This window comes from Hemibagrus wyckioides, linkage group LG14, assembly GCF_019097595.1.
Source record: "Hemibagrus wyckioides isolate EC202008001 linkage group LG14, SWU_Hwy_1.0, whole genome shotgun sequence".
In the NCBI taxonomy this organism is placed as follows: domain Eukaryota; kingdom Metazoa; phylum Chordata; class Actinopteri; order Siluriformes; family Bagridae; genus Hemibagrus; species Hemibagrus wyckioides.
Genome location: NC_080723.1, coordinates 17,407,511 through 17,423,989, shown reverse-complemented (window position 1 = coordinate 17,423,989; position 16,479 = coordinate 17,407,511). Strand labels below are relative to the sequence as shown.

The window sequence follows — 16,479 nt, the reverse complement described above, 5'->3', positions numbered from 1 at the left end:
TACACACGCACGTAAACAAATTAGATGGTTGGAGAGCTTTTCTAAAGCAAACATGCCAAAACAAGGCTGGCTTACAAAAAAAAAGAAAAATCAGTATGCCTTCCAGCACTCATAGATGTTAAACTCTGACACTATTGAAATATTTACCGTATCACAGCAACTAGCCCTTAACAGCACATGGCAGCCATTTTTTGATGTACTGTCACCCGAAGTGGCACGGGTACATCGCCTTGCATTTGAATTGAGAGACGCCTGAACATCCCGCATCTCAGTCTGAGAGACAGTGGCCTGGTTTGAGAGCTGCTCATATGGCCATAATTACAGATCAGACACGGTCTCAATCACGCTCGATGCTAATTAAATAACGGTTTGGACTGTCAACCGGCTTTAAAAAAAAGTGTCACAGAAGACAGATGTTAAGTAGTCTGTATCACGCACATGCTGGGATTTGGGATTATCTGGGACTTGTTGCGGAAACTAGAGCCAGACCGAAAATTTACGACGCGGTCTAACCCGACGTATCTGACATGTAAACACCCGGCTATGCCAGTTGGTACGTAATATCCACATGCAAATCAAATCCCACAGAGGAATTCGAATATCTCAGAGTTATCCTCAGGGCCGACAGATGCGTTCGCGATCCCTCTACGCTTCCCTCATCCCCGATGTTTTTCTTTCATCGGTCTGTATGCACCTCTGTAGCCTTTAGCTCAACCGCTCCTATTGTTAGAGTCCGAGCCTGAGACAAAGCAGGAGCGCGGTGACACGTTTATAGAAACTGAAAAATATATCCTATGCGCCTTTGAAGACTACACTTGCACCAATATTTCTGTGGCTTTGTCTGAGTCATGTGAGATCTCAAAATAGCATTATAGAGAACATGATCTCTACCAGGGTAGAATGGTTTTTTGTGTTTTGTTTTTTTTTCTTCCGCAGGCTTGCAGTGCATGTGAGTAATGACACGGCAAAGGAAAGGAGAGCTTCAATTCAATTCGGTCCAGTGAACATCCAAAAGCCGAAAGTAAGGAGAAAGATGCATGCGCTCGGTTCCACCTCATGCGTACAGATATTTTTATGTTTGTCCGCATGGAAGACTTTTTCAGAGATGCCCTCCGAGTTGGAGAAACTGGGGCGTCAAAATGCGTCATCGGAGCCTGTTGTTGTTGTTTTATTTTATTGCTACGCATCTGAATGAATGCACTAGGACTCATCATGGTTTATCATGGCTGCTGATCAGCTTGTTACTTTATGGTTTGTAATTTCTTATTTGAAAATGTGTTTGCAGTTTCAGTTCATTACACCCTCACTCTGAAGCGCTAGAACATGATGCTGTCTGTACGCCGCAGCTTTGGTGAGACAAACTGTACTGCCAGGGGAGTTTTTGCATAAGTGTACTATTAAGCAGTAAGTTCAAGCTTATCGTCAGTGTTTTTTTATTCACCATTTCCACTTTTCTCGTTCTCAACAGTTGATCTGTAGCTTTTATGCTATTCTTGAAATCGCTGTTAAAAAAAAAATCCATACCCACGTGAATGGAGCCTGGGAACAGACGTACAGGACGGAGTGAGAAAGTGACAATACATCAGGACTGGCTTTGCGTCATGAACCCGGTAAGCGATGGAGGGAGAAAAACAAAGAGAAGGAAGGAGAGGAGAAAGAATAAAGGAAAGGACTGATGTCCTGCCAGTTTGGCATTCTAATACGGCTGCATGTCTTCCCTAATCCTCCAATCTAACATCTATTATTTGAAGCATACTCCCCATTCAGGTCAATTAAAAATGCAAGGCGTAGTAGTCTGGGCCAGTACATCTGAAAGACAAACAGCTGACTGATCTGGATGTAATATCCACAGCTGTTCGGCTGCCATGTAGCGATCAGACGTCTGCTCTAGGGGAGCCAGGAAGCTAGCTCGGCACGTAGAGCCAACCGTTTTTCTGCACCATCAAGATCCAAAGAGTGGAGAATGCAATCTGTAGAGCATAGGCATAAATCTGAGAGAGGGGTTTTAAAAGAAGAATCGTTTTTTTCCGAATTATATTACTCCAAAAAGTCATCGCTCTTGACTAAAACGATTCCCTGAGCTATATTATATTTGGTGCGAGCTGTACGCTGTCAGAAATAAGTTTCTACGCAGAAACACTGGCTTTCCCTAAGGTACATATATTACAGCCATTATGAATGCTCATGGCTAGAACAATGCTTCTTCCAAGTACAAGCACAATACCAGTTCCAGTTCCAGTGTACGGTTTAATAATTCTGTTGCTTTAAATGAAGATAAAAAAGCTGTACCCTTGAGGTTACAACCCCACTGACAAGCTCTGAATGAGCTAACTAATCACACTGTCCCAGTTTTGTAGTTTTGTATAATTCAATAATACAAAAATAACCATCTGATGCAATGTTCTATTGGTTTATAAAAAAAAAGATGAAATTAAACCGGTCCCTGTGGTAGAGAGCGGTTTATCATGAACATCTGCAATACAGGCATTACTGATTATACATGGCATCCCCAAAGTCTCCATACATAGAGGGAATTAATGTTTTTGTTTGTTTTTTGCCTTAGTTTATACTATATATATTTTTCAGGTAGTCTTTAAGACTGCCTTTGACAAAAGGAGAAAAGATTAAAATCATTCTTAGGGCTGGATCGGGAAGCTGTCGCAAGGGTGCGATGGACTTGACGATGAACAGGAAGCATGGTAAACACATCATACAACACTGCCGCCAAATTGGGAGCCATAGTCATGTAGGAGGAGTTACATCTTGCTAAATAGTGGTCTGTGCATGGCGACTTTTAGGGCACACTGTAGTTGTATTTATATATAGTACATATTTCTATATAATAATAATAATAATAATAATAATAATAATAATAATAATAATAATAATAATAATAATAATGAACCACTTTACTGGCACCTTTTTTGTTCTCTGAGGTACAAATAACATAAATGTACACCCATGTCCTAGTATCCCTTCATCAAGGTCATGGTGGATCTGGAGCCTGGACAGGACACCAAGCCATCACAGGGAACCACACACACACACACACACCTCCCTGCATGTTTTGGGGGACTGGAAGAAACCAGAGAACCCCAGGAAAACCCACATGGACACCTCTAGAGAATGTGTAAACCTCACAACATACAGATCTCGAATCCTGGAGCTATAACCTTGGATCACAATGCTGCTGTTTCTTCTAAAATCTAACAAAATGTACAGATCTCTAATTAAAGGAATAAAGAAACATTAGAGTGTAGTGTGTTAGTATATTAGTATTGGTCATTTGTTTCAGTTTTGTGTTGTATAAGGATCAGTGGAAAAACGAAAGCTTTCGTCTGTCACCCAAAAGCAGGCTTTGGTATGTCTCTGTTAGAAAATGGTTCCAAGTAGAGCCACAATAAAGAGCTAGCAATCTGCCAAAAACGAAACAAAAACAAAACCAGAACCCCTTTTTTTCCTGAAAGAGTAGCTATAGTATGTGTGATATACCATAGGTCATTGTGTAGGTAGCTTCTGCTATACACACAACATTTTAACGGACAAAAAGAGTGCTTTAGTTTAGACAGAAAAAAAAACAACAGCGCTTTTATTCCTACTAGCATTAGAAAAGCTGGAGCATTAATGACTCTGGAATGAGCGTGAACTGGCAGGCCATCAAAGGAAACAACTACACAGTTATTACGCAGAAGAAAAAGCCCATTCACACTTGGGAATGTTATTCTCGCTGCCTCCCTTCAGACGCAACAGGGAGAATAAACATTTACACACACACACACAGGCTCCCCCCCAAGACATGAACCAACACACACACACACACTGGTTAGAAGGTGAGGCTGGCTGTTGACTGATGCTGTGTTGACTGATGCCTGGGGCTTCCTGAGACAGAAAGACTTTTCACAGCTTATGTAGATTTATCTATTCAGCCTTTTCTTTTAGTGTGTTAGACAAAGCTAGAGAAGTGCCACCCACACCTACAGCAGGAGACGTATGGTGGGTTCTATGAAAAAAAATTAAAAAAGTACAACTTTTCATCACTGCTACGTCAATCCGATGAAGTGGAGAACATCGAGCAAGGTAAATAACTGCTAATTAGCTTTGGGCTTTGTCACTGTTCATCCCCGCAGAGAGACAGAGTGGAATCAAAGAGACAGAAAGAGCTGCACGACATGCTGACTGACTGAATGCAGCTGTCCCTGCTAGGGATCAGTGCAAACATTTAGGGCACGTATCCGCAATCAGTTTGTGTCAGTCCTCATCTGAGGTGTCACAAGGTCCTGTGCAGCTACGTGCACAATGCTAGCACCCGCCACAGTGGAATGGCACCAGGTGAAGAGTGGATGTACCTTTTTTTTTTTTTTAGCAAGATTTAGCATATGAAGGATCTATATGTCGTTCCTGACATTAAATCTGTCTGTGAGGAATGACAATAATGACTTCACTTATCCTAGAGAAACTAACTATATGTCATTCCTAACATCTGTCCTTGATGAGAAGAATGACCATAATGACTTGATTTAAGCTAGAGGGACAATATGTCATTCCTATCATCAGAGACAGATTTAATATTAGGACTTGATTTAGACCGGAGGATCTATATGTCATTCCTAATATCAAATCTCTATGTGATGAGAGGAGTGACAATAATGACTTTTTTAGTAGAACTACATGTCATTCCTAACATTCAACCTGTATGTGGTTAAAGGAGTTACAATAATGACTTGATTTAAGGTAGAGGAACAATATGTCTTTCCTCTCATCAGACACAGATTTAATGTTAGGACCTGATGAGGAACATTTCTAAAATCAAATCTGTATGTGATGACATTAATGACTTGACTTGTTATAGTAGAACTACATGTCACTCCTAACAATCTGTATTTAGTTAAGGAATGACCATAATGACTTGATTTATGCTAAGTGAATGATATATTATTCTTAATATCAAATCTGTCCTCAATGAGAGGAAGGACAATAATGACTTGACTTGTTTTAGAACTATTAGGGTCATTCCTAACATTTCCGCTATCTGTGATGAGAAGAATAACAAAAATGACTTGACTTATCTGGAGGAATGATATGTTATTCCTAACATTAAATATGTCTATGATAAGAGGGACAGTAATGACATCGCTTGTTCTAGTGGAACTAACTAGAACAAGCGATGAGAGGAATGACAAAAATGACTTGATTTGGTCTGGAAGAACTATACATCGTACCTAACATTATATCTGTCTATAATGAGAGGAATGACAATAATGACTTGATTTGGTCTGGAGGAACAATACACCATTCCTAACATTAAATCTGTCTATGATGAGAAGAATGACAATAATGACTTGATTTGGTCTGGAGGAACTATACACCATTCCTAACATTAAATCTGTCTATGATGAGAGGGATGACAATAATGACTTGATTTGGTCTGGAGGAACTATACACCATTCCTAACATTAAATCTGTCTATGATGAGAGGAATGACAAAAATGACTTGATTTGGTCTGGAAGAACTATACATCGTTCCTAACATTAAATCTGTCTACAATGAGAGGGATGACAATAATGACTTGATTTGGTCTGGAGGAACTATACACCATTCCTAACATTAAATCTGTCTATGATGAGAAGAATGACAATAATGACTTGATTTGGTCTGGAGGAACTATACACCATTCCTAACATTAAATCTGTCTATGATGAGAAGAATGACAATAATGACTTGATTTGGTCTGGAGGAACTATACACCATTCCTAACATTAAATCTGTCTATGATGAGAGGGATGACAATAATGACTTGATTTGGTCTGGAGGAACTATACACCATTCCTAACATTAAATCTGTCTATGATGAGAGGAATGACAAAAATGACTTGATTTGGTCTGGAAGAACTATACATCGTTCCTAACATTAAATCTGTCTATGATGAGAAGAATGACAATAATGACTTGATTTGGTCTGGAGGAACAATACACCATTCCTAACATTAAATCTGTCTATGATGAGAAGAATGACAATAATGACTTGATTTGGTCTGGAGGAACTATACACCATTCCTAACATTAAATCTGTCTATGATGAGAGGGATGACAATAATGACTTGATTTGGTCTGGAGGAACTATACACCATTCCTAACATTAAATCTGTCTATGATGAGAGGAATGACAAAAATGACTTGATTTGGTCTGGAAGAACTATACATCGTTCCTAACATTAAATCTGTCTATGATGAGAAGAATGACAATAATGACTTGATTTGGTCTGGAAGAACTATACATCGTTCCTAACATTAAATCTGTCTATGATGAGAAGAATGACAATAATGACTTGATTTGGTCTGGAGGAACTATACACCATTCCTAACATTAAATCTGTCTATGATGAGAAGAATGACAATAATGACTTGATTTGGTCTGGAGGAACTATACACCATTCCTAACATTAAATCTGTCTATGATGAGAGGGATGACAATAATGACTTGATTTGGTCTGGAGGAACTATACACCATTCCTAACATTAAATCTGTCTATGATGAGAGGAATGACAAAAATGACTTGATTTGGTCTGGAAGAACTATACATCGTTCCTAACATTAAATCTGTCTATGATGAGAAGAATGACAATAATGACTTGATTTGGTCTGGAGGAACTATACACCATTCCTAACATTAAATCTGTCTATGATGAGAAGAATGACAATAATGACTTGATTTGGTCTGGAGGAACTATACACCATTCCTAACATTAAATCTGTCTATGATGAGAAGAATGACAATAATGACTTGATTTGGGCTGGAGGAACTATACACCATTCCTAACATTAAATCTGTCTATAATGAGAAGAATGACAATAATGACTTGATTTGGTCTGGAGGAACTATACACCATTCCTAACATTAAATCTGTCTATGATGAGAGGAATGACAAAAATGACTTGATTTGGTCTGGAAGAACTATACATCGTTCCTAACATTAAATCTGTCTATAATGAGAAGAATGACAATAATGACTTGATTTGGTCTGGAGGAACTATACACCATTCCTAACATTAAATCTGTCTATGATGAGAAGAATGACAATAATGACTTGATTTGGTCTGGAGGAACTATACACCATTCCTAACATTAAATCTGTCTATGATGAGAAGAATGACAATAATGACTTGATTTGGTCTGGAGGAACTATACACCATTCCTAACATTAAATCTGTCTACAATGAGAGGGATGACAATAATGACTTGATTTGGGCTGGAGGAACTATTTATCATTCCTACCATTAAATCTGTCTCTGGTGAGAGGAATGATGATAATGAATTGACTTGGAATTACTAAAACTGAATTGACTCAATATTATTTAAATACTGCATGTCAATCAAGCTGGTATAATCCATCAACCTTCAGCTCTTTCTGCTTCTCTCCCTATCAGTTCACTTGTATACTAGTATTTTTCTGGCACTAAAAAAATATTCCAACTGATCATCAGCCAGCAGCTTGGTGCACCGTTGGACCTTGATCTCAGAGCTTGGTTCTCTGAAACTGGAGCTTGGATGTTCATCTACAGTTGAGGCTTAAGATGCTCTTGAAGTTGCACTGGGTCTTGTATTTTTCCCTCCTGTTTGGCTTGCCAGTTCAATTCTGATGTATAAAAGCTACCACTGTAAATAAGCTGAGAAATAGCAAGCTGTGCAGGATATTACACCATGACTCTCTAAGCACCAAAGATATTATGGATAACTAACCTTGACTTTATTTGATGGCATTATAATAATAAATTCAAATTTAAGGTCACATACACAACCATACATGGTACGACATGCAGTGAAATGCTGTAGTAATAATAGCTAATAGTATTAGAGTCACATTTAGTGCTTAATAGTAAATGGTTCATCTGATTCAAGCATATCTACAAGACCAATACAAATATATAAATGCACTAAAGGCTATTTAGTAGGTGTACATTTCCTGACTGTAACTGTAATCTGTTGCTAAACACAATTACCCGATCCCATACAAACACATCACTACTACGTCACTTGTGTGTTGAGAATTGTCCACCACTGGAATTATTTATTGTCAGCAATGTCCGCAAGGTGGTCTTTTCATTAATGGATGCAGCATTTTATGTATGGGAATTATATTTCTACAATAAAGGGGTATCTGAATGAACAGGAAGCACACAATTCTTCTTTTCCTTCCGGTTATTTTTTTCAGTTAAACTACCAGTTTGCACATTATTCTGTGAAATAAAATGGATTCAATTTAGTTCTTAGCAAACTAAAAAAGTTCTACGCATCTCAGCAGTAGAAGATGCTAGCAGACTAGTGATGACTAGTGATGAACTCGATAGACGTAGCTGAGGCTGAGTAACTGTTGAGTCAGTATTCACACACCATGATAGTACTGGTGTTTTCCAGCATTTTGGTATGGTTCTTTAACAAACAATAGAACAAACAAACAAACGAACCAACAAAAAACTTGTCCACTTTGGTTTTAAATATAGGTCAAGATCCAGATCCTGGAGCACAGGTGCAAATAGGCATTGTGTGCTTATATAGAATGGAATTTGTATCTGATAGAATTTTCAATGATGTCCATAATAACCAACTAACCAACCAACCAACCAACACACATATACACATACAAAAATACAAACCCACGTATGCCTCTGCATACATTTCAACTAGTGATTACACGGCATAAAATATCCATGTCTAGCCCTACACCTACGTGTATGTGTAAGTGTGTATGTGTGTGTGTGTCAGTGTCAAGTCAATGCTAAGCAGCTACAACAACCAAACACACAGTTGTACACACAAAGATGGATGGAGTCAGATAGTCCTGTCATCCTCCCACACTCCCCTTTCACGAGAGTGCTCTGCTTCGTTTTTCTTCTCGGCTCAGCGAGAACAAAACCAGCCTGCTTCCTCTTCCCTGCTCTTCCACACTCATCCTCTTCAGAGTCAATCGATAGTGTCTTTAGCCGCAACTCCCGGGCACCACTTAGCAAAGGTTAATGCACACATGGTGGCAAAGGCCCACAGCAGCGCCGCTCGCCTGTTCCGCTTCCAACCCACTGCACCGCCGACCTTTGCTTTCCAGTCCTGCTCTGAAAGGCTCCTTCCGGCCCAGAGCTGTTTCTCAGCAACACTAAGCCAGACAGCAGGTCTTTTAAGATGTAAAAACTGCAGCCTGGCATGCGAAAGAGTTTCCTCGTTTTTTTTAAAAGGAGTTAGTATCCCTAAGTGCTCGGTGCAACCAGGCGAGCGTGATTCACCATGGTTAGAATACCGAGCTGGTAAGCTGATGAGCATGCATGCTCATAATGGCCTTCTGTGGAAATGATATGAATTATGCAACATTACGCGCAAGTTTCCTTCAGAAGGATTGCTTAGCAACAAGAAGGCCTAATTCTCTCCAATCAGGCCGGTTTCATGGTAAGACAATCACAAAATTGAGTTTGGAAGTGGGTGGAGTGGCTGCTGAGAAGGTTAATAAAACCAGTTTTCAATCACTTGTGAAGTTTGTGTCAGGTGTCTGAGAGTTTAGGGCTGAACTGAAAATAACTTTAGAAAATATAGAATTCTGACAGCAATGTGAGATTACAGAGCGTCGGCTGATGGTTGATGGTGTGTGGGCGTGGTTGCTGCCACTACATTACATGCAGTATATAATAGCTTTTAATCAGGCACTCCAATTACTCCCACTTTTTATCACCAGTAACTTGGGAATAAATGCAACGGTGCAAGAACTACACAGTGGCCTAGTACCGTGGCCAAACTGAGAATTCCTGCAGGACTATCTCTAAAACATTAAAGGCTAAATTAAAACCCACTAAAAAAATCTCAAGCGATTAAAAGATCTCGGCTAATTCTTCAGGTCTCAAGCCTGGTCCTTGGGGGTTGCCAGTCATGGTGTATTTTTAACGAAAGTCCAGAGCAGAAAAAGAATGACCAGTGAACATGAAACTGTAAGAACGCTCATGCACGATTCACCCCTTGAGAGCTGCGCCGAGTTGACATTGTGACATCAAACAGAGGACGAATAAGAAATGAAAGAGGTAAAGATGAAAGATGATATTTGGACCAAAGAAAGAACGGTCTCCTCATAGTCTGGTGTTTACAGGACACTGGACAAACTTTATGCACCACTTTGATCACATATACATTACTGCACAGTGAAATTCTGTCTTCGCATATCCCATCCTTGGAGGGTTGGGGGTTAGAGTGCAGGCTCAGCTATGATTCAGTGCCCCTGGAGCACGAAGGGGGGTTGGTGACCATGCTCAAGTGCCCAACGGTGGCAGCTTGGTGGTGCTGGGGCTTGATCCCCGATCTTAACCCAGAGCCTTAACCACTTGAGCTACCACTGCCCCAACTGTTGGAACGGAAGTCCATTGGTGTTTGCATATGAAAGATTGTCCAGAGAGGGTTTGAAAGAGCAGTACTCAATTGTTTCTTTTGAAGGAAGAGTGAAATATTCTGAGAATTCATTTATTCATCTTCACTAACTGCTATATCCTGGACAGAGTCAGGACCAGAACACCCTGGATGGGATACTACAAGGAGGAAATACCACCCCTTCCAACACTATGCCTCTGCATAACAGCAGATCCACTGCATACCTTGTGCCTCCTAATGAACCTGTTTATTACAGTGCAGCATATTTAATACTGTTGCAACTACTAGCATTGTTAAACAATCGTTATGGCAACACCACGTGGTCCGTGCTGACCCTCAGACCTTCACCCGCTCCTGAAGACCCGGGGCAGGCATGGAACCCTGCTAATGGTGTGCCATAGCTAACGAGATGAATCTATCCATTATGGTGCTTTAATGAGATTAAATCTGCATGGCTAGTAATTAGTCACCACCCTCCCTAGCATTAATTCCTCTCCTCTGAGACAGAAAGAACCTCCCAGGCTAGGCTTTGCCAGAGGACATTACAGTGACTGGACACATAATAATCCACACGCTGTGTGAGTTGTTGTCTTTGTGCTTTTTTTAAATACATCTTCTTCCCTCAAACGGGGAGCAAATCGATCAGCCAGACTCCGGGTGGATAAGAGCAAGGCTTAATGACAGACGGGGCAGCTAATCGGCGTTGTTGCTACAGAGGAGCTAATTCTTTTTGCTAATTCTCGTTTCTAAGCAGAGCTGCATGCTGGAATCATTCAGAACGGTAATGGAGCAAGAGAGGACTTACAGGCAGCAGGGTGCTGTGAGATTCTCTAAACAATTCTCATTATTCAAATGAATGTAATCAGGGGCTTATCATTTTTAGATGGATGCTAATTGCTTTGAGCAGATATATTTTTGGCAAAAAGCTGGGAAATGAGCAGGAGGAGAAGACGGAGTATCGTGATGATATTTGACCAAAACGAAGCGTACGGCTGCTTCATGGAGATTCGTATCTCAGGCGCGATCAGAGGAGACTGTAGAGCTTTAGGTTTTGTGTGTTCATAAAGATCGCCGATCATTCCTTTAGCGCATGGAGTCCATGCAGTAAGGAAAAGGAGCGGTGTGAAATGGGCAGATTAGATTAGCGCCCGAGAGGCTTTGATCACACCGGCTGCCTTTGATCCGCACATCCGGCTCCTGACTGCGAGCGTGCCACAATGGCCCATTTCACTTTCATTTGTGTCAGCTGTGAGGGTGTATAAAGAACAGAGCATGGATGAGAAGCACGTCGTTTGCATTCGTTTAAACCCTAATCACAGTCACTTCAGGCTCTGAGTGGCTTCGCTGCTCCAGAGGCAAATAGGACCACCAAGAGTCAGGAACTAGCAAAAAAAAAAAAAAAAAAAGAAGAGTGACGACTGCGTTTGCCTGCAATCTCGCAATCCTGATGTCTCACGAGGAGTTGTCATCTCTGACTGAGACCAGCGCAAATCTCAACACAATAACAAGATCGTCATCTCATCATCTCATCATCCAACGCTGACAATTCATTCCATGTAATTAACAACACCGAGAGCATGCCTCTCAAAATTGCATCCCTTATTCTCCATCCTCGCTCTCAGCATCCTAATACAGGTTTAATCTTACTCTCTCACAGGGAAATACACGAGGTAGCAGGTACAGTCGGGTCTCAGCCGGAGAGATGATTGTCATCTTTTTTTTTTTTTCTTTTACTGCGCAAAACTCACAGGATGCTCAGAGAGGTCAGATTCTACAAGCCTGGATCGGAAGCAACTAATAGTCCTGCTGTTTACTTTACTGCTGAGACATCAATCCTCTGCAGAGGGCTAGAAAACACCTTTTTTTAAACTCCAAATCCAGCAAAATGCAATAGTGCTGTTTTAAGTGTTTAAAAAAAAACCCGATAATGCTCAAAAAAGGAAAGCTTTTTATCCAATATGCATAGATCCAGATTTATATAAAATTAATGCTTTTACAGAAGTAAAGTAACAGAAGTATCCTGTTTCAGAAAAAACAAAAAATGGACTTGGTTTAAAAAAATAGATAGATAGACAGATAAATTCTTTAGAATCTGTGAGGAAATTTAGAATAAATAAATAAATAAATAAATAAATAAATAAATAAATAAATGAATGAATGAATGAATGAATGAATGAATGAATGAATATCTGTCGTGGCTTCAGATAATACGTTAAAAAAGTCAAAATTAAAATAAAATTATAGGCCATGTCTACCTGGAGGAAGATAAAAAAAAAAACTAGAGATGCACGATATGAGAAATTTAAACCGATAACCGATAATTAAGTCCTTCTCATATCCGATTCTGATACCGATAACCAATAAGTTCATATTTTTATATCAGAATTTTCATATAATCTGCAGTTTGTGCACCCAAGAGAATAAAAAATCTAACATGCACTGATGAAACTGATATTTTAGTAGCTCTGGCCTAACTGTAATAGGAAACATCGGTCCTCAGATGTTTTTATTTTTTGTGTAAGGTACTACAATAAGAACAGAAAGGGTTTAACAGAACTATGACAGAACTATGGTTTATCTGCAATTAACAACTCATTAACAACAAATTTATATTCAAGTATTTCATGCACAACAAAGAAATGCATCTATTCAATCTTTTTAGTGCATGAGGATGAGGAAGGTATATAGACCTTAAGTCACATGCTCCGTCTTTTAAGCCTAGCGCTAGTAGCTGCTGCTGCCGCATATTACACTTGACCCTTCAGGTGAGATATAAGACTTGTTGTGTTAAAACTTGACGCCTTTTTACCTCCTCTCGGAATCCTTGCTGAACATGTGTTACAAATAGCAATGGCATTGTCCTCCGCTGCCACCGAGAAAAACTTGATGAAAAAAACTTGAAAAGATGATGAACTAATGACCGCCACACAGGAGATTCACTGCAGGTTAAAGCTGCAGTCACGTGCACTCAGAAAGCGGGCGAGTCTTGGATAAATCAGACTGATTGATTGATTTACCAGCAAGCGTAGTTTATCGGATCTAGTTATCGGATTTAATTTATTAAATGACGTCACCCATTTCTGCCGATAATTCATCTGTCCCTGATAAAAATCGTGCATCCCTAAAAAAACAAAACAAAAAAAAACAAAAACAAAAATGGACTGGGTTTTAAAAATATATGCTAGATAGATAGATAGATAGATAGATAGATAGATAGATAGATAGATAGATAGAGAACAAAAAAAAATAAAAAAATTAATAAACAGCAATCATTTTAAGTGACAATCATGTCATGGCTTCAGATGAAACATTAAAAGAGTCAAAATCTTAGTAAAACTCCATGCCATGCCTACCTGGAGGAAGATTTGGTCTCTTCCTTTTCTTGCTGCCGTTTTCAGTACTGCTCTCCAGAGGACACTCGGACACCAGAGGCCCATTGGAGTTATTAAATTGCAGCGGCTCGTTGTTGGTTGCGGGGTCAAAGGGTAGCGGGTTTAGTCCTGGGAAAGAGACACAAAAAAGAAAGACACAAACTGTGAAAAGTGCACTGAATTTAATCAAAATGCAAACGTTTGACCTAGCCAAAGGAATGACCCTGGATAGAGGACACCACTTCAAACCATTCTGGACTGGGGACTCGGAGACGTCAAAGAGACGCACAGACGTCCGAACTGTGTTCTTTCTCGTTTGAAATGCAAATAAATATGGGATTAGCCGCACAAAGGTTCCCATTAGTTATTAACCCCTCTGGCTTCTAATCCAACCCCATTATATAAACTGACTTGAGGCTCATGTGCACTACAGACATGTGATCAATATCCAGAAAGTGTTCCTCCTGTGAGGAAAAAAAGGAGATAAGACAACAAAGACCAAATTATCGAATGAATTATGGATTCAATAACAACAAGGATACCGCCACGAAACCGAGGCACAATAAGGCAATAATTAAAGTGATTGTTCAGTACATCCAGGTGTTGTGTTATCTCCTACAGTAAATGTGAGGTGCTATTCAGAAAGCAAATGGGAAACACAGCCCTGTTCTCATGCAATATTCATCACCAATCCTTCTTCCCTTCTCTTTTTTTTTTCACCCAGCTTTGTTTTTCTTAAGAAAACAGGAAGGGCGGAGTTCTGAAATGTCACCTTGTGTCCTGTAGCTTCCTCTCGACTTCAGAGAGAAAAAGGCTGACACAAAGTTCAAGAAGCGATGCTTTAATTATGTGCCTTACTGTCTGCCACCTGACCTCTGAGGCCTGTTCTGACAATACGGTGATACACAAACTCTCACCAAAAGCGAGATATAGAGCAAAAAGATTCCCATAAAGAACTGTAGTGTACAAGCAAGAAAAAGGAGGAACAGACGATGAGATGAGAGACGATGATGAATATGAATTTACCCCAGAAAAAAATAAAAGAAGTGGAGAATAGGGGGGGATAGAGTTTGGAACAGCAGGATGCTTGGACAAGGAAGGAACAGACACTGATGACAAGTTAAACAGGGCTGTATGCTGTATTGCTTTCTCACTATGGTTCTCTAGAGAGCTTTGTAAAGTAGTGAAAAGTCCTTGGCACGTAATGGGCTGCTAATGAGAGGCGAAGGCTGCTAGTCTGTGATGAGTCATAGAGTAAAAACTCTGATTAAGATCTCAGCACACGCTCGTGAGACTCACGCTTTTTCCTGTCCATTAAACCGAGCCCTCGCGTGGAAAACGAGATTCGATACACCTGCTTGATCCTTAGTCAGGATTCTGGCCATTAACGTGCTATGAATATACGCTGAGAGGCTAGTTTACCGGGTCCACCTCTCATATAAATGCACTTTGCACTTGCACTATATATATATATATATATATATATATATATATATATATATATATATATATATATATATATATATATATATATACATACACACTATATTGCCAAAAGTATTCACTCACCTGCCTTGACTCGCATATGAACTTAAGTGACATCCCATTCCTAATCCATAGGGTTCAATATGATTTCGGTCCACCCTTTGCAGCTATAACAGCTTCAACTCTTCTGGGAAGGCTGTCCACAAGGTTTAGGAGTGTGTTTATGGGAATTTTTGACCATTCTTCCAGAAGTGCATTTGTGAGGTTACACACTGATGTTGGACGAGAAGACCTGGCTCTCAGTCTCCGCTCTAATTCATCCCAAAGGTGTTCTATCGGGTTGAGGTCAGGACTCGTCAAGTTCATCCACACCAGACTCTGTCATCCATGTCTTTATGGACCTTGCTTTGTGCACTGGTGCACAGTCATGTTGGAAGAGGAAGGGGCCAGCTCCAAACTGTTCCCACAAAGTTGGGAGCATGGAATTGTCCAAAATGTCTTGGTATGCTGAAGCATTCAGAGTTCCTTTCACTGGAACTAAGGGGCCAAGCCCAGCTCCTGAAAAACAACCCCACACCATAATCCCCCCTCCACCAAACTTTACACTTGGCACAATGCAGTCAGACAAGTACCGTTCTCCTGGCAACCGCCAAACCCAGACTCGTCCATCAGATTACCAGATGGAGAAGCGCGATTCGTCACTCCAGAGAACGCGTCTCCACTGCTCTAGAGTCCAGTGGCGGCGTGCTTTACACCACTGCATCCGACGCTTTGCATTGCACTTGGTGATGTATGGCTTGGATGCAGCTGCTCGGCCATGGAAACCCATTCCATGAAGCTCTCTGCGCACTGTTCTTGAGCTAATCTGAAGGCCACATGAAGTTTGGAGGTCTGTAGCGATTGACTCTGCAGAAAGTTGGCGACCTCTTCTCACTATGCGCCTCAGCATCCGCTGACCCCGCTCCGTCAGTTTACGTGGCCTACCACTTCGTGGCTGAGTTGCTGTCATTCCCAAACACTTATAATACAGCTGACAGTTGACTGTAGAATATTTAGGAGCGAGGAAATTTCACGACTGGATTTGTTGCACAGGTGGCATCCTATCACAGTTCCACGCTGGAATTCATTGAGCTCCTGAGAGCGACCCATTCTTTCACAAATGTTTGTAAAAACAGTCTGCATGCCTAGGTGCTTGATTTTATACACCTGTGGACATGGAAGTGAT

General features: G+C 40.4%; 1 protein-coding gene across 4 annotated transcripts in view; it reads right to left on the bottom strand.

Moving 5' to 3' along the window:
* The window catches only part of enox2 (ecto-NOX disulfide-thiol exchanger 2), a 292,078-nt gene that overhangs the window by 129,976 nt on the left and 145,623 nt on the right, over nucleotides 1-16,479 (bottom strand). For 3 of the 4 annotated variants that reach the window (XM_058407650.1, XM_058407652.1, XM_058407651.1), the window contains one exon: nucleotides 13,752-13,898. In XM_058407650.1, the coding sequence (XP_058263633.1) occupies nucleotides 13,752-13,898 (147 nt within the window). Of the gene's footprint in view, nucleotides 1-13,751; nucleotides 13,899-16,479 lie in introns of those variants that run through there. The other variant, XM_058407653.1, reaches the window with a different exon arrangement.